At 41.1% G+C, this 19,228-nt stretch overlaps 1 protein-coding gene and 1 non-coding gene across 10 annotated transcripts; both read left to right on the forward strand.

The window, feature by feature from the left end:
* The first annotated feature begins 890 nt into the window (after positions 1 to 890).
* LOC118780613 (nascent polypeptide-associated complex subunit alpha-like) lies at positions 891 to 19,083 on the forward strand. Of its 9 annotated transcripts, XM_036533211.1 has the most exons (11): positions 891 to 986; positions 2,218 to 2,289; positions 12,435 to 12,473; positions 13,103 to 14,170; positions 14,348 to 14,728; positions 16,146 to 16,231; positions 16,446 to 16,523; positions 16,960 to 17,106; positions 17,730 to 17,858; positions 18,489 to 18,611; positions 18,864 to 19,083. In XM_036533211.1, exons 2-11 carry the CDS (start codon positions 2,220 to 2,222, stop codon positions 18,876 to 18,878), a joined length of 2,136 nt encoding a protein of 711 aa, XP_036389104.1. In that variant the 5' UTR covers positions 891 to 986; positions 2,218 to 2,219; the 3' UTR covers positions 18,879 to 19,083. The 9 variants fall into 9 exon arrangements, with proteins under 9 accessions (XP_036389104.1, XP_036389105.1, XP_036389106.1 ...); XM_036533212.1 differs by lacking the exon at positions 13,103 to 14,170; XM_036533213.1 differs by lacking the exon at positions 13,103 to 14,170 and having other exon boundaries at positions 14,402 to 14,728.
* On the forward strand, positions 17,408 to 17,483 carry LOC118781438. Its single transcript, XR_005005097.1, has one exon. It is a non-coding gene; the product is annotated as a small nucleolar RNA SNORD59 (small nucleolar RNA).
* Positions 19,084 to 19,228: the final 145 nt, after the last annotated feature.

A 19,228-nucleotide genomic window follows, 5' to 3' on the forward strand; every position in this document is an offset into this window, starting at 1 on the left:
CACACCAGTTCAGACTACATCTTGGCTCCCAAAATTAGACATATCCTACATATGGTTCCACACACCTCAACACCCCTTACCCAGAATTAAATCTGGTGTAGAAGTAAGCACTATGGCGACGTCAATGTAATACAAGATGATATGGCTTCTCAGGTCAATCCAGATATGAAGAACCCGAAAAAAGGTTATGTTGTTGCACAGCTGTCCAGCGGTGAATTCTGCAACTCGCAGATAATCGTATAGAAACTTTTATTAACACGCAACAAGCAATCATAATTGGATAGCCTTTGGAGGCACCAAGTTGTATGTTTAGTTTTTCGATGGGTGAAATTTACCGTTGACTTGCAAAGCCTTAACCCTGTCAAAATATTTTTTCCAATGACACTTTTTTCGTTTCGACTGCGTCATATACACAATAAAGTTACAATAGAAAACAAACGGTTCACAGCGCAAACCATGCTTGGAAATTAGCTACAGACATTATTCGCAAAGACAGTAGACAGTGAATAGAAAATCTGACCTAATGGCTCCAACGTTGTTAGAAAAAAAAAAAAAACATATTAAAAAAAAGATATTTTGCATGAGAAATTCGTTGGAACCCATGTGATACTTCCGCTATTAAAAGGAGAAGAAAAAGAAAATGTACAATACATCGACATCTTAGATATCATTGATGGGCAGCCCAATAAGCTTCATTCTACCTTAAAAACAAATCATTTCAATTTCTAATGTTTCACATATGTACACATCAGCTGTCTGTCCACAATTCTCGGAGGTATTGAGAGACGCGTGATAACCCCAATACTATCTGACCCGGAAATAGATGGCGTTGGTTGCGCTGTGATACTCCGCGAGCAGGTGTCAAATTCCACTTTGACACAGCTGTGTGACACGGAAGCAGATGGTTCTAGTGAGCGCTGATATCCCGGCGAGCCGGCGAATACAATTTCTCTTTTCAGCCATCTTGGGTCGGAAGACTTGACACAGTGAGTGTTTCTGTTAACCATCCACTGCCATCGTACCTTTTATTCTTTCCTAATATGTGTCATACACGGTTTAGCGAAAACCGTTTGCTCTTGGGGGCGTTAGGGCTGTTTTATTTTGTTGTTTGTTTCCTTTGTTTGGCTATGACACGACCGATAGGAAATTGGACGTTGGTTCAAAATGGGGCCAGAGTGATTTCTTTCACCACACATACTTAACTGGCGGGGTAGTATCAAAACTGTTTGATTTGTTGTAGGATAGATTAAAGGTCATATGACCATGTTTCGTCTAAATCTAGTGAGCTAAGCCAATGTTAAAGTGGGAACATATGTTAGCTAGCTATCTGGGATGTCAGAACTCCGTCTAGTTCCACAGATAGCTAGCTAACTGGTTAGCTATCTCGCCAGTAGTTCTGTGAACACGTTCAGCGTTTTCTCCCATGACTTGAAACGCATTGTATGGACCCAGATAACCTAAGTGGAGTCCACTTGCAAAATAAGAAATTGACAAATCGGCCAGTGTCTCAGATATAAGGTGACTAGTCAGTCATATACTTTAATTCGTCGTGTTGTGATCATCATGTGTTTGTTTGTAGAGTTATTTGACTCCCCATTTGGCTATTTGTCAGGTTTGGCTATCTGCTGTATCCAGTACACGTTTACTTATTACGAATGTTAGTGTTGGTACGGGTAAGGTAGGTAACTTCATTCCATGATTCCTGGTGGCTCTTTCTATTTAAAGATGCATCTGACCATGCTTTAGAATCCTGCGTAGAAATTCAGTTGTAAATATGCGCACGCATAGAAAAGCTGATCTCATGTTATCACACCTTGCTTTTTAAAGTACTTCACGCGTTTACATTGAGTGTATTCTGTTTGAGGCTTGAATAACGGACCCACATGTAGCCAGGTGGCACTAGGTGTCTAGTCGAAGTCGACCTATTTTTATATGACAGGAGCTGGCTGTTCTGTTGCTAGCAGCTGAATAGAGCAGAAACTGCCAGTCCAGTGCAGTGGCATTTCTCAATTGGTGCTCCTGCCACACAATTTTGAAACATTAAGTGTTTTTTTTTTTTTGTTCATGTAATGCCCGATTTAATTGTTGTAAGGAGCTTCTGCAAGTATTTAAAGTTTCACATGTTGTTGGGGGTTTGGAGGTGTGGTTCATTGAAGAGGTGAAACTGGGGATGTTACCTCATGAATGTAATTTATCCTCTCCCTGTCTTGTCCACAGATATGCCTGGTGAAGCCACAGAGACCGTTCCAGCCATGGAACAAGAGTTGCAGCAGCCTCAGGGGGAGACTGGTTCGTACTGCTCTGCACAACAAGTGTGTCCTGTACTGACACAACACAAATCTCATGGGGTCTTGGAAACTTCTTTTCATTGCCATGTATTAATCTGCTTAGTATTCAGTGAAGGCCACAGGTTCATTGGTCAAAAAAAGGGGATTAAATGGGTGGCTTTTAAATATTAGTTGAGGTCTAAATTAATATTTTTATGGGGCATAACATAAGTTAGACAGTTGGATTTTTAAACTTAGTACATAACTGAATGGTGATTCCTTGTGAAATTGGTGACTGTATTTTGACACTTGTCTGGTACTCCCTAGTACTGCTCCCTAGCTGCCCCAGTTTTCAATTAGTGGCTAAGTTGAATATCAGCTGTTTCCACAGTAGTTAGGGGAGGAGAGCATGTTTTGCCCATCTGGGGGTTAGCTGATTACTGCACATGGTATATGAAATGTGTATGATTGATTAGACTAAACTTTGTACTTATTCCTTTCTTTGTCAACACAAGGTGTCTACAGTTGGATTGTAGGGTTATCCAGGGCCCCTTTATGCACATATGCATGCACATGTACACACACTTGCACAAGCATATACCTGCCTGCTCTGAATGCTTTACTGCTGAATTGGGTGTAGGACACATTGGGACTAGCTGATGCTCTGGTGCTGATTTAAGTTCTTTTGCATGAACCAAAAACCTGTCTTTAAAGAAAAAAAACACCTTTCTTGCATGAGTCTTTAAACAGGTGTGTAATCCTAATACTGACACAAAGCAAAAGCATTGATCAGCATTGTGTTCCAAATCTTTATGGTTGGGGTAACTGTTTCTTGATTGTGATAATAAGTTTTTAAAACCCTGGTCACACAGCTGATCTGTTCAGTTGTGTATGTAGGTCCTAGTGATATTAAAATGGTGTTTCCAGTAAGGCATGTTTCTGGGAGTACTACATTTGAGTTTTTTTGAGATGGAAAGATTGGATTTTGGATGTGGCATATACTTTGGATACTGGCATATACATTTATGTGATGTAGGTTTTTAGTGTATGAATTTGATTTAGGGTGAATTGCAGCAATGTTTTTGCTTATTATACCTTTTTAAGAGATTAACATTGTTGGAAGTGAAAGGTCAAGCCTGGACTTGCAAATATTCCTAGTTGGTTTAAGTTGAATTTTGTCAAATAAGCATTTTAAAACTTCTCTAATCGGTGTATTAAACAGGCCAAATTGGCAATTGACATAATGCATGGTCAGTTTAATTTCTTTTCTCTTCTTTCCTGTGTAGTTCTAATGACATTTGTAGAATCCTGTGGATGCATCATCTATCTCTTTCAGTGGTCTCTGTCAAGCGCAAGTTTCTGGTGTTGCGTCAGTGGGACCTGAATGGTTCAGGAGAATGTACTGATTGAAGGCACTGCATGATTATTTCTTGGCACTTTATATGGGTGAAGGTGTTCACACACACACTGTGTTGGTTCACTTGTCAGAAACACACCATCCTCAACAGGACATCCTTGTGTGATTGTCAAAGTTCTGCACAAATTGTAGGCCCCTAGAGAAGCAGTTTCAAGCCTGATGCTTAACCTTTTATGTAGTGGAGGAGAGGGTATTGATTTAAGAATATAGACAGTTGTACATGGGGAGTCTTGTTTCATTGTTTGACAGTGTCGGACCTAATCAGGACCAGAGCTGTCTGTGAGCATGTGGTGGTCACCAGGGCACTTTGACTCAATTTTTTTTGAACATCACAATACATTTCTATGTAACTTCATGATTTTGGTGTATACACGGTATACTGAGATGATGACGAAGAGAAAATGTGTTTAGACTGTGAAGTATTGATTTGCCTGTGTAGTGTTCTTCATGTGTATTCCTGTTAACATAAAAATATGATTTTATGGAGGAAATGCATGTGTGCAATAAGGAATTTTTACAATAATGACTAAGTATATCAAAATGAATACACTGAACAGAGCAGTAGTAGGTTTTGTGAATAATTTCCTGTTTACGCCATTGTAGTTATTGCTTTGTACATTTTTGAGCTTTACACTGAAAAGAGTATCCTGTAGCTTTCAGTGAAGGTTAGACTCCACAGGGAGGCAAATCCACTGCACTGACAGATCTTTTAGGTGATTGCATGGTGTGATTAAATTTGGTCTTTAAAGACATGCATATTTGTAGAAAATGCCATTGCTCTGTACAGTGGACTTGTAATTTATTTCTCAAAATACTAAGTACACATGTATTTAATCTGTTAAATCATTTATTGTTATAGTTCAAGCATGTGAATACATTTGGAGACCACTATACATCCATTCTGACCCCTTTAGTGCACTTCTGAAGAAATAGTCAGGGTAACAAGGGAAACAGACCTCTATTCACAACATCTGTTACAGTTCATTGTTGAGATTGTAGCTACACATGTAACAAAGGGGTTATGTCTGCTCTTTGTTGGGAGTTTATACTTCGAGCCTATTTGAAATTTGATTTTGAAGAAAGGCAAAAAGTAAATGTCTGCAGATGATGCATGGCGTCAGTGATGCTCAAGACTAAGCAGGATATAGCCCCAGAGAAATTTGTTTCATACAATCAAAACCATTCTGACCTAAATTGGGAGAAATGAATTTGCACTTGCACATTCCAGTTGTTTGCACACTTCAGATTTGTTTCTGTGACTTTGTACATCGATATACAAATAATGGCAACTTGAGTTACAGGGATGTGCAGTGCACACTTTTTTGCTTTTGGTCAACATGGGTGATTTGATTATACAAAGGTCGTCAGTGTAGATTCTGTCAGCACTTGCTGATGATGTCGATGTTACTCCTCCCTCCCCTCCTACTCTTCTCCCTTCCTCCCAGCTTCGGGGGACTTGAGTACCTCTGTCTCCCTGGCAGCATCAGTGCCTGAAGCAACCAAGGTGGTCGCTGCAGAAAGCCCCACCGTGGCTGCTGAAGTTGCCAAACTGGGACTGGGGTCAGGTGGAGCACAGAAAACAGCTGCTTTGGAAAGCAAGAGCAATGAGGAGATGGGAAGTCTGCAAGTTCCTACTGCAAATCCTGATGGCAAGTTGAATGGAGAAGTTTTGTCTGCTGTCACTGTGCAGGAAGAAATGCATGTAGATGCTGATGGCACTAAAGAGGCCATTGAAGCTGAGATTGAAGTTACCATGCAAGACCCAGTGAACAACACAGAAGAAAAAGCATCCCAAGGCCCAGTGCAAATCCCAGAAAAACGAGCATCCCAAGACCCAGTGGATACTACAGAAGATGTTGTTACCCAACAGCCATTGACTAAGACAGAAGAACAAGAACCAGAGGCTATGACAGAAGGTCAAATTATCCAAGAAGCAATTGCAGTCACAGAAGAACAAGCTATGCAAGAAGTGATCCCAGTTGTGAATCTGGATCCTGCCATAGACAAAACTGCTATTCAACAGCCAAACTTGCCCACAGAAGAACGGACTGTTCAGGAACTCCCTTCTGCTGAAGAGCCAGGTATCCAAGGGCCAGTGACAACTTCAAAAGATGCAACCTTTCAGGAACCAGTAGCTGCAGTTGAAGAACCCATAACTGTTGCTGAAGAATCTACTCCTCAAGAATGTGTGGCTTCATTACAAGAATCTCTCAGTCAATTTGTTGCTGTGGAAGAAACCGCCATTCAAGAATCCATAGTCATCTCTGAAGAAACCGATGTTGAGGAATCTGTAGTTACTGGTGATGAATCCTCTGTTCAAGAATCCGTAGATATCACTGAAGAAGTTGCCATTCAAGAATCCATAGTTGCTGGTGAAGAATCTGTTGTTCAGGAATCTGTAGTTGCCCACAAAGAACCTTCAGGTCAAGACTTGGTGCTCAATGAAGAACCCACTACTCAGGTATCACAGATTGCTGCTGAGGAATTAACCACCCCCAGCTCACTTGCAGGTGATTCTGTGGACAGTGCAGTGATATCTGAGAGCATTAATGCAGTGCAAGCTGCAGAACCTGGAGCATCTGCTGCTGAGAGTAATGATCTAATTGTTGGGGACCTGACACCAGCTATGGAACTTGCTCCAATGCAATGCGTTGAACCCAGTCCACAAATCACTAGTTCAAAGATTATGGCTACAGAAGTTGATTTGGTGTCTGGTGACATAAGTATTGATGTGGCTACCCAAAATGAAGTCGCCACACAGAGTGAAGAACCCACTGCCATCTTGCCTAATGAAGTGCAGACTGAGGTGGCCTCTAGTCGTGCAGGCCTGTCCCTTGCAGCCCAGAAGCCTTCAGGTGGGTTATTCTGTTTGAAATGTTTGAGCAGCTTTTCTTCTCAGAGCACCTCTTACTGACTTGTCTTTGACTAGGATGGATTGCAGATGCCATTTGAATTTAATTGAAACTATGACTCCATTTTAAACTAGGTTATGAGAAAACTCATAGGTTCATTTTTCCTTTAAAACAAGAATGTTCCACTGACAAGCTTTGTATATTTTTAAAATCAAATACAAGCATTTATTGAGTGTGTAAGAGCTGCTTTTAGTTCCAAATTGCTACTAATAAATAAAATGTTACCTGTTCTTTATGGAATCACTCCTGAAATAAGGGAGCGATGTTGAGGTTCATGTCCATTCATTGTAATTCATCAATGGTGGATAGAAATTGTGAAATTTTAAATGTCTACCCAATGCTTATTAATATTGTCAATATATAAAAAAAATCAATGATATGTTACCCTTGTATTCCCATCATCCCATTCTGGGTGGTGATCTTGTTCATTAAGGCAGTCTGATACATGTTTCTTGTTTATCAGAGGTGTGTGTGCTTGCTTTTCTGTGTTTTAACTTTGAGTTAAAACTGCTGTGTGCACACAGTAGACAATTTGTGTCAGGTGGTATTACAGCTGTTTCAGCCTACATTTTGATTTGCATGAGCAAAATGATTCAAGATCAGAATAAGATTGTTGTAATATTCGATGTAATGTAATCTTGTGTGTCTCTTTGTATGATCCTTTTTGTGAATCCATCCCAAGTGGTCTGATGTGATGTAGGCAAAAGGGAACTGGTTTATAGTTTCATCCCATTTTACTGCAGAAACAAGTGATGATTGTGGAGAATATTTATTTTCAGTGGTTACAGTGTTTACTGGATAACATGCTATCTGCTGCTAAAAGTGGCAGACCTTTAGTTTGTAATGGATATCTGCATATTTGCATGCAGATGGAGGCAGAGTAAACTGGTTTCAGCTACTTCAGCGAATTGCATTAAAGTAATGTAAAATACTACAGTACATTCAAATTTGATGTGAGGATGATATGTTAAACCAGAGAAGATGAACATTGACAGAATAGTTCTTGAAAGCCATATAGAGTTTAGAACTCTGAGAACTGTGGAGGATATAGGTTTAAAAGGTAAATTGTTAAAACATTGATATTCTTGTTTTGCACTTCTTGCTTGTATGAAATCTTAGAAATTAATAATTTCCTTTGTCCTGATTTCCTCCAGTATGACTTATGCATTCATTACCAGTGCACTTTGAGGTAGTTCCTTAACATCTCTTGAACTTAGGAGGTTTGTTCCTATGTTTATGCTTGGATGTAATGAAAAAGCCTTTCCATCACATATCAGATCATTTATTTTCAGGTTCATTGGTGGATTAATGTCAGTAATGCCTTAATTTATGATGTAGTTTAAACAAAAAATGTTGAATTTTCTTCAGTTTTTCCAAATGTTGCATTCTTATAGCCCAGTGATGTTTTTTTGTAGGGAAAGGGTTTATTATAAATCTGCTTTATCTTCCTAGTGCCAGCCCTAACCAGACACATACATAACTTATTCCAAAGTTAAGAAAGATTAAGGACAGTTAATGAGACATCTGTTTCCTTAGTAAAGCATATAGGCTTATGTATCCCCACACCTTCACCAGATCACCAGTTGCACCACAAGACTTGCATTGGAATGATCTGGTATTCAGTTCCCCTTTCTCCAGAAGTGGGCTTGCTTCTTGACAGCTGTTACAGAGCAGTCTTGTAGGGGCTACAGTGGATGCACAAATTGTGTGCTGTACCTGTCCTCTTTGAATGTAGAAAGTTCAGATTCTGCTGATCTTTGCTTAGCAAATGTGACACGTGTTCCAGCTAGGGCTGGGCGGTATATCGACTTTTTAAGGTATATTGATATTTTCCAAACGTGATATAGGATGAGACAATACCGTTTATATCAATATAGTTTGATGTTGCGTTACATAATCCATTTCTTCCATAAAGCCATGCCAGTGTTTGCATCTCTCCTCTCTCACACAACCTCACCCCCACTCTCCCTCTGTGTCTGCGCGCAAACCAGGTGTCCTATCATTTTTTTCCAACCCATCAGAACGTGCAACCAGCAGGTAGTGCGCATGCGGAAGCATGTAAATACGGTACAGCTGACAGTACCAACTGCCCGTCCATGATTTTTTGCTTCCTCTGGCGGTAGTCTTTAGAAATGTAGTTAAGTTTTTGAAAATGTTGCCCACTCACTCACTTGCTATTTTTACACAATAGTTTGTTAGTAAAGTAGTAACTAGCTATATATATATAGCTATCTATCTAATGTTTCTCAGTTATCTGTCTACACATTCGACATACACTATATGGACAAAAGTATTCGGACGCCTGACCATTACACCAGTGGGGACTGTAATGACATTGTATTCAAATACATATACTTTAATATGGAGTTGGTCCCCCTTTTGCAGCTATAACAGCTTCCACTCTTCTTGGAAGGCTTTCCTCAAGATTTTAGACTGGACTTGGTGATGTGAGGCTTGCATGCAGCTGCTCGGCCATGGAAACCCATTCCATGAAGCTCCCGCAGCACAGTTTTTATGTTTACATTAATGCCAGTGGAAGTTCGGAACTCTTCAGCTATGGAATCAGCAGAGCGTTGGCGACTTTTACGCACCATGCGCCTTAGCAGTTGTTGACCCCGCTCTGTGATTTTACATGGTCTTCCGCTTCGTGGCTGAGTTGCTGCTGTTCCTATACGCTTCCACTTTCTAATAATATCACTTACAGTTGACTGTGGAGTATCCAGCAGGGATGAAATTTCACGAACCGTCTTATTGCAAAGGTGGCATCCTATCACAGTACCATGCTTGAAATCACTGAGCTCTTCAGGAGGGTGGGACATTGTGTTTTTGATTGGATTGAAATGGGAAGAGGTTTCCAGGGTGCATTTATTTGTTGTCAGATTTTTTTTTGAACATAATCTTTGAACCTTTTGGCGAGCTACTCAAAAACAGGCAGCAAGCTACTGGTAGCTCACGAGTGACGTGTTGGAGACCCCTGGTCTACACTATCGAAATACGCTACCAGTCGTTTTATGATGGTTGATGAATTTTCTTCTAAGGTCATTTTAGATATTTTAAATATAAGTATAATATGTTGGTAGCATTTTCTGACAAGATCCATTTGTTGCCTACTAAAAATGGTAAGCAACCTAGGGTAGGCTACCTGCAGTAGTATTTCAAGTTAGGGTAGGAAAGATTGATGACTGCAGATATAAAATGCAGATATAAAAATGTGCTTCCTATCGCTAATGTTACTGTTTCTATAACAGGTCAAAATCATGTGAAAGTTGCTGCCTTCCAGTAGCATTTTTGACAAGGTAGCAATAGTTTATAGACTACGCTATAAATTCCTGCGACCAGTAGCAAAGTCTGATAAGGGCGCAAAAAATGGCAGAACATCAGTTCGAAAATGTCTTACCATAGCGTATTAAGTCATATCTATCGATCTTTGCTACCCTATCAGGAAATGCTACCGCAAGTAGGTTGTGCTACCTTAGAAGCCAAAAAGGTCGGTAACTTTTTTTACCTTATCAAAAAGAGGTTCTAAGCTAATTACTTTGTTTTCATTAATTCATCCAACAGCAATTTCAAAAATGCTGTCAAGTAAATTAATAGGCATATCCTACTTAGTTTGTGATGGATAAATTGTATTTCGACAGTCTAGTTTGAATTCTGACATGTAAATTTGTAGTCTAGTTTGTCCATCAACACACTCTAATCAATACCAACATAAAACTTTTAAGTAGCATATTTTGATATTCTAAACCTTATTAGAAAAGACTACCAGGATATAACTATAGAATGTTCTGACAGTCTGAATTACCTTCTCAGAAAGTGCTACCAACATAAATAGTGCTGAGTATTGGCACAGATGCCCCGATTCGATAGGAATGAGAGATGAAATATCGCAGCTTTCCATATTTGGAGAGATGTTTAAAAAGCTCTAAAGGGAGCACAAATTTACAAATGCAGAGTCACTGGAAAGAAATTGTGAAAACCACTAAAGATGGCCTGTACAGTGATGTGCCGCTTAACATCCATTTGGACAACGTTCGTTCGCATATATGTCCATAGTCCCATAAAGTTATAATAAAGTGTAAAAATCCCGGTCGCAGAACGGGACGTAACCGGACCAAGTGAAGGCAACGCTTCCCGCACGCAACATGTGTATCATGTCTCATGGAAATAAAGCGATTGCGCTGCCAGGCGTATATTCGTACAGTACCTAGTATACCATATAATACGTATGTCTTGATAGTCATAATAAACGCCTATGTTAATGTCTTATGTACGTACTGTACTATACTTTGTCGTTTTAATGAAGTATGAACTTTGCATACTTACAATTAAAAAGTTTATCATATAACAGTGTATGCTTCGACAGCAGCAGCATCCAATCTCGTGCCTATTCCATATAGGTTTGCTAAGTATATAGTAGGGTGTTTGCACAATGTCCAAATCTCATAACGTCCTATTTCACAGAATGTATCGTGGACGTTAAGCGACGCATGGCTGTATACCAAAATCTTTTTATTTGAGGAACACATGGGTATAGTTCCTTAAAAACAAAACCAACCTGCATCATTCTCTACTTATTAATGACACAGAGCAGCAATGTGTTTGCATTAGTTAGTTCAGGGAACGCTGGTTTGTAAGGTAGCTACAATAACTGACAAAACGTAGCTGACTGCCATTAGCAACTTTGCAATTGTGAACGTTTTCTTGCTAGCCTAATATGAACAGCTAGCTAGCTAGCTACCTAGCAAACGAACATGAACAACTGCGTTTCTCTTGAATTGCGCTAAATTACATTGCATTCGTGAGCATGTGTTGCTGTTCAGTTTAGCTAGCTAGCTAGGTAGTGCCTGTGCACTGTATTAAAGTTAAAGCTAAAAAGCTGTGACTGCAGTGCACATACATACTAGTATTTGCCTTTAATATGACAGACTATGTCAGAACCCGTCTATTTAATTCTCTGGCTATGTTTAACCATTGTGGAAACGAACCTAGAAAATGGGCAAAAACGCATATTAGCCTAAAAGATCGATTCACAAATTTTACAGCTCGATATCGATTTGGACGGATTTAAAAAAACGATTAATCGGGGGGAAAAAATATTTTTGCACACCCCTAAACATAAACCTATTTTTATTTAATATAGGTTATTTGTTTTATATATTTTTTTCATTTACATCTTGATATATTGTGCAGCTGTATATTTTCCAAACAGGGTAGGCCTGTTTTTGCTCTGTTTACATTTTTATTTGCACAGGAGAGGAAAACCTGTAATTGTACTCTATTTTAATCAGTCTGTTGTTGAAAACAACTGAAGGAGCTTTCTCAGTGAGAGGCCTATTTTTATTTAATATAGGCTAGTTATTTTATATTAATTTTTCATTTACATGTTTGCAGCTGTATATTTTCAAACAGGGAAGGAAACCCTGTCTTTGCATTTTATTTTGATCATAGTCTGTTTTAATAAAATTGCTTGTGACATCTCACCTGTGGCTTTGACTTGCAACTGAACATTTAAACCACTTCGTAGAAAATACCGAGATATTGTGTATTGCCATTCAGCCTAAAAATAGAGATATGATTTTTGGTCCATATCGTCCAGCCCTAGTTCCAGCACGCAATGATTGGATTGTTCTCTTACAATGCCTGCTAGTTTTGGTGTGCCGTCTACAGAAGAGGTGTGTTATCTGTGGCATATTAACACAGGGTTTTTTAAATGTATTTTTAAGGTAAGTTCTACTTTGTGTGTGACTGTGTGTTTCTGAAATGGATGGACTTTGTGAAATATTTTTACTGTTGATGTCTTCACTGTATGTGACGGTGTGAATCCTCTGAACCATTCAGCTTCAGCTCCTCCTATGGCGGATGCTGCAGAGATGCCAGGTAGACTCAAATAGATTGTTAATGTGGACTTTAAAACCTGGTCTCAAGTCCCCTCTGCTGTCCTCATTTTAACTGAGCAAATGTACTTTTTCCCCAAACTGTCTTAGTGCTCAGTTGGAACGATTGGGAGAACCATTTGGTTCTCCAAGGGCCAGTATTGGGGACACTCCTGGCTCTAATGCACTAATTTCCTGTTTGGTGTGCTGTGCTGCTTTAACCTCTGCTGAAGTTCACTTACTGTTAGTCTTCCCACTCTGGGCCAGTGAAGGTTTGCAAGCCACTGTGTCTCAGTGGCATATTGACTAATGCATGCTCCTGTGGCAAAAATGAGCAGACAGCAAGACACATATGTTCCTCCCATGTGTTACTGTTTACAAATGTCTAATGCTGATTTCAGTGTATTTAGCAAAGCATGAGAACAATAATTCCTTTGCAGTGGTAAGCGTGATTTGAGTATTTGGAACTAGCTAGAAACCTGATTGACTATAACGTAACTTCTCTGAAATCTAACCTAGACTTCACCAGCGCCCCCGGTTTAATACTGTTTGCAAAAATGTGTGGTTGGAGCCTTGTTTGTGTATTACTGTTGTGTCAGCCCAGTCCAAATGAAACAACCCTGTCTTCCTCAGCTGCTCCTCCCTCTGCCTCCAAGATCCTTTCCTCCACTCCTCCACACTCTGCAGCTGCTAGCACTCCTGTGCCTAAAGCTAAAGAACCTAAAAGCAAGCCCAAGCAGCTGTCCTCTCCACCTCTCTCCTCAACCTCCAGCCCTGTGCCTGTTGCCACACAGCGCCCATCTTCATCTGCTTGTGCCTCCTCCCCCTCCTCTCCAAAATCATACAACTCCCTCCCCCGCTCTCCCTCCTCTCCCAAATCCTACACCTCCCTTCCTCGCTCCACTCCTCCCTGCTCTCCCCTAGCTTCCCCCTTAACCTCTCCTTTAGCTTCTCCCCAGGTTGTCTTTTGTGCTTCTAGTCAGGGGGACAGGTCTAGCCTTCAGCCTACAGTGGTCAAAGCCGGAGAGCGAAAGAAAGCAAAAAAGGGTCTCAAAGCTCAACTAACCACTCCAGCTGAGGCAGAGATTCTGCCTTCAGCTCCAAGTGCTGACACCCCTGTTCCAACCCAAATCCCTGTTGTGCCCACCCCTCCACCACAAGTGGCTGAACAAACTCAACTCAAACTGGTTACCACTGTTCCTACACCTGCCAAAGAAGCTATCCCTGCCCTGGTGGAGGTCCCGCCTGTGGCTGCTATCCTGGTGGAGACTTCCCAAGCTGTAGCTATCACCGACTTGGCTCCCATATGTCTCCCCACCCTGGGTGAGGAAAAACCAGCTGAAGCTGAATCCCTTGCACCAGAAATGTCTACATCTTCTGAAGCTGATTCCATCACACAAGTGATCATAGCTGAGGCAGAAGTCCCTGCACCACAATCACCAGACACTCTGAAGGGACCTGTCACCCTCACTGAGCATGTTCTGGAGCATGCTAATACCCCTGCTGTAGAGAAAATGGTTTCCCCTGCTGGCCTCCCCTGTAAACCTGATCTGCCCCAGTCTCCCAAGACCCCTGCTTCCCCAGTTTCCTTCACGGTCTCCTCCCTGCCTGCTGCTCCTTCTCTCCTGTCTTTTGCTGCCGCTGTAGCTCATGATCTCCCTGAAACCCCCAAAGCGGAGCAAAAGTTGGTGGCGCCCAAAGGTGAGGGTGTAGCGGAGCCGGACATGGCCAAGGCACACGCTCAGGCCAAGTTGTCCACTGAGCAGCCTGTAGCCACTCCCCCCCCTGATCCAGCCACTCCTGTGCACAGCACTGCTGTCCAGCCTGCTGAGGTTACTAACGTGTCTGCTAAGCCATCTCCATCTTCATCTGCTGCAGAAAACTCTCCATGTTCCATCTCTCCACCAACTGCTCCCCCTTTTCCCACACCAGCCCCTTCTACTGCTCCACCTCCAAAAGTGGCACCTCCAGTTGCTGGCCTGTCTCCAGCCCTAGAGGAGGAAGACGACTTGCCCCCTCTCATACCTCCCGAGGAGTCAGTCATGTTGGTGGAGACTCCACCAAAAAATACCCCAGCTGCTGCTCCCCCAGCAGCACCTGCCTCCACCCCCAAAGCTGCCCCACCAGCAGCACCCATCTCCACCCCCAAACCCACTCCGCCTCCAACCCCTGCTGCTGCACCCCCAGCAGCACCTCTCTCCACCCCCCAATCCACTCCAGTCCCTGCAAAGCCGGAGTCTGTGATCAAGAACGACAAGGGTATCTGTCTTGTTGATTTGGCATAATAAGCCCGTATGTCAAACGAGCTGGTGTATATCAGATTTTGTTCACATTCAAGGACAAATGGCAGATTTTTCCTGCTTTGAAGGTCAGCATGTGCTTCATACCACTTTAGTTTCATCTATTACAGTCAGCCTGGCATTCTTTTCACACACCACATCATAGATGATTGATTTGAATAATCGGCTAGTTATTCATAGTCGGCAGTATTTTTTTTAGTTTTGAAAGAAGAGTGACATTTAGCAAATGCGCATTCACCTTCTAAGGGTAAGATGGAGGTTTTCTGCATTGCAGAAGTGCTGCATTTTATTTGCTGCTGTAGTGTTTATGTGCCCACCAGTGAGAGTTCCTAAATGTGAGGATGTCATTTCTCTTGCCATGGCTAAGTTGGAAACAATATGCTAGAGTATTTTGGAAAGTTATTTAGTGAAAGACAGACATTAGACTAAATGTTATGATCTGCAGTTTCTCAGTGTATGTATATTAAGGTATGTTTTACTCCTGACCATCTTAAGCATTTAAACTATTTAAAGAATAGTTGAATTAAAGTATTAGATCATTCATATGTGGATTGCTGATGAAAATATTTACACTTGTGGTTTTAAATGAACATTTCTGCCAGTGATGGAGTGGGTTAAAAGTAACCTGAAAATGTCAGCACCATGGTGACTACACTTGACTTAAATTAGGCAGAACACCTTTTCAGTGTGGGTGTGGTGATTGACTGGGTTACTTTCATTGGTTAGGAGATGATGAAACATGCCAGCAGCAGTGTTTTTTTTAAGCACTAATTGCACTGGTAAGAAATAAATGGGCACCTCAACATTTTGTTTAAAAAAAAAAAAAAAAAAAAAAAAAATTTTGGTAGTTTGGTTTAAATGTACAGACATTGGTTCTGAATGACAAAACTATAGCCTCAGTTGTGATTTGTGAAGTGATAGGGGTCAACATATTTGCCCTCTTGACTTTCTTTCAATGTCAGACCACTTAAAACTTTGAGCAAGTGGGTTTTCTGTGGAAGCCAGGTTGGCTGTCACTGGAGAATGAAGGTGTGGATTCTACCTTGAAATACCTGTGAATAACACAGCTGTGATTGAAAGAGGATTGCCGTGTTTGGGGCAGTGCTTCCTCATGTAATGAGTGTTTCATCTTGGCTTCTGTAATCTCAGTACTTTACAGTACATTTAAAAGTAACTCCTCTTGTATCAGACACTGCTTTCCGAGTCAACGAACAGTAACTATTGGTTTTGAGGGAGCAGTGACTCATTTTTGATGAAAAAGCACATATAGTCTTCAGAGCATCAAATGTACAGACTCATCTAAATTCTTCTCTTGTAGCAAATATAACTTATAGCGCGTGAACTTGCTCAATGAATTTTTCTTGGGTGGCTTTTAGGTTCTGGCACGGAGTCAGACAGCGATGACTCGGTACCAGAGCTGGAGGAGCAGGACTCTGCACAAGCACAGACACAGCAGGCACAGGTACATCCACTAGACTATGTGGAACTTCTCCATGGATGCAGTTCTGTTCAGGTGTTACAAAATACTAGTAAGAATGTTGTTGTTTTTTTTTTTTTTTTTTTTTTGAGAACTCAGCATGTAGACATGCAACTAAATGCTGCCTTGCTGTTTCATTTGGGTGAAACTGCAGTTCCTTTGGTGTTGAAATGAGATACTAATAGCAAGTGTACCTCAGCTTGCAGCGGCTGCCGAAATCGACGAGGAACCAGTCAGCAAAGCTAAACAAAGCCGGAGTGAGAAGAAGGCTCGAAAGGTAAGAACCCTGGGCTTCCCATTGTCATCAGAACCCTTTGGCAGGACCCAGTCCAAATCTGTGACTATCAGCTTTTTGAGCAAAATCTTACAGAATTTAAAAAAGCTGGTTTTAAATATAGTGATTAAAGGTCAGATGTCACTGGTCACATGCAGTCACGTCCTGTGATTTGAAGAGCTTGACTTTGATTCTTATGAGCATGCTGGAGCCAACCGTTCAGCTCTGAGAATGACATGATGAACTGGCTGTGGACATTTGGCCCAAAAATGGCCTCCATCTTAAATCGAACAGTTTGTGTATTTTTTTCTTTTCAGTTTGTTCACACCTGTGATAGCTTAAACGGTGAGATTAATTGATCAATTTGTCATGGAAGGGTAACTGTTAACATAAAAACTAGTAACAACTCGACATCAGATAATTGACCATCCTTTTCCAGGCAATGTCCAAACTGGGTCTTCGCCAGGTGACAGGAGTCACTAGGGTCACTATCCGGAAGTCCAAAAACATCCTGTTTGTCATCACCAAACCAGATGTCTACAAAAGCCCTGCCTCAGACACATACATTGTGTTTGGAGAAGCCAAGGTAAAGATGACTCTAACCTTGGAATTGGTTGCAACAGGTCATGTAAACCTTCTTAATAATGAACTTTTGTGTGGATAAGGGTATTGTGTCACTATAAAACTGAGCAACGGAGGCAGGATGATACGTTCAGTTTTGATGATTACATACATGTTCATATGCTGGAATATCTGCTATTATGTCCTTGATATTACGTAGCTTATAGCTCCCCTTTGCAGAAAGTGTAATGTTTAGTGATGTGCATTTGAATTTGCTTGGCCTTACAGTGCTCAGGCACAAACTGGAGTTCTGGTTATGGCATATTCCTTCTTTGATGATTGAAACAGTTTGACTTTCGTTCTTCTGAGATTGCTGAAGCCAAACATTCTCTTCTGAGAAGGAATTGCCTACTAAGGGTGTTCTCTTTTGTGTGTTTGGTAGTTTATTTTGTCTTGGTGTATATCTTTATCAGTGTATCCATTGGCTTTTAATTTGGATTTCTGCTTGTCTCCAAGCCCATCAAACATCCAAGTGTGCATGCTTGTGTGTTGAGGCCTTCCACCAAGGTATTTAAATTGATGCCAAGGGATGCAGGGGTATTGTGCTGATGTGTAACTCCCAAGCTTTCTGCTTTGGCTTTGTTGCAGATAGAGGATCTCTCACAGCAAGCCCAGCTGGCAGCAGCAGAGAAGTTCAAGGTCCAAGGAGAAGCTGTGTCTAATATCCAAGAGAACACACAGACGCCCACTGTGCAGGAGGAGAGCGAAGAGGAGGAGGTGAAGGCCAGGAGCATTAGCATTCAGATATCTGCACACATCTGGTCACTTTCCCCATGCTGGCCATCAGCTGCTTGGATCAGTGTAGCTGATCTCAAGGATTCTCCATTTTATAGGGTGCTAGCCCTAACTGAATTGGGCTCAATACAATAGGATCAATTTAACTTTAATCCTTCAGGTGACTTTAAAAACTAACAAATGTACAAACAGTAATATGCATAAGACATCAACAGGATAACATATAACCAGATGTAGTCCACAAAGGAGCTGAGAACAATTAAAAGCACATTTCATTCATGTATAAAACATGAAATGAAGCAACAGGTTGTCATTCATTCATTCATTGACATCTTAATAGTATCACTACACTCAGGTCTGCGTTGGATGTGTTATGGGAAAAACAGTGGAGGAGTGATGAATCTTGTGCTTAAATCATTGAAACTACTAGTGTACTGTAGCTAGTTTTATATTGTGGAGCATGTTCTTTTAATTGTACTGTCACTCTGCTCTGTCTCCAGTGGATCCAGGGCCATCCCTGTTGTTATACCCAATACCAAGTTTGTTGCTTTCATTTTACCTTTAAAGCAACTTCGTTTACCTTCCTTGGCTTCCAAATGTCCCGTTTCTCAGGTTGACGAGACTGGGGTAGAAGTGAAGGACATTGAGCTGGTGATGTCACAAGCCAACGTGTCACGGGCAAAGGCTGTACGCGCACTCAAGAACAACAACAATGACATCGTCAACGCCATTATGGTGAGTGAACTGGCACAGTTGATCTGTCCTTAGTGCAGTAACTGTGGTCAGAGTGTAACCCTTTGGTTTGTCCTGCTGATCTTGATAAGTGATTTCTGCCCTCTTTCCTTCTATGATGATTGAAACAGCGTGACTTGCGTTCTTCTGACCAAACTTCGTCCTGAAAAGAGAGTGGAAGCCATATCATAAGGTGGCTTTGAATATAGGATATAAAGGTTCTGTATACTAATTTTTTCCCCCTTCCCTCCCCAGGAATTGACAATGTAAATGAGTGAAGAACAACAGAGATGGCATAATCTGGGGTCTTGCTGTTGAATATGCACATGTTTGTACCATTTATACCCAGGAGATTAATAAAATTATGCATTGATGATATGGAAAAATCTTATCCTTTTGTTTACTTACAGGGTTGTGTTTTTAGATTGGGCCCATGACTATTTATTCTCAATAAAGTTTTTCCACCCCATGTTAATTTTTCCATTTATCTGACTGCTTGTACAAGAGCCTCAAACATTTTAAAGCTTGATCAAATCTGAAGTTGTGCACAGCACCTTACTACTCATTCGTAGTCAAATAAATAATGAAATGAAGGCAATGTGGAAGGCGTGCATGTGCAT

Source organism: Megalops cyprinoides, chromosome 7 (assembly GCF_013368585.1).
Source record: "Megalops cyprinoides isolate fMegCyp1 chromosome 7, fMegCyp1.pri, whole genome shotgun sequence".
NCBI classification, from domain to species: Eukaryota; Metazoa; Chordata; class Actinopteri; order Elopiformes; family Megalopidae; genus Megalops; species Megalops cyprinoides.

Excerpts from the sequence above, each read along its gene's own strand:
- LOC118780613 (XM_036533207.1), top strand. The coding sequence starts at position 5,297 with ATGGGAAGTCTGCAAGTTCCTACTGCAAATCCTGATGGCAAGTTGAAT. Across the intron at positions 6,540-12,434 it reads TGCAGCCCAGAAGCCTTCAG|CTTCAGCTCCTCCTATGGCG; the intron begins GTGGGTTATTCT and ends TGAACCATTCAG. Across the intron at positions 17,859-18,488 it reads AGGAGAGCGAAGAGGAGGAG|GTTGACGAGACTGGGGTAGA; the intron begins GTGAAGGCCAGG and ends CCCGTTTCTCAG.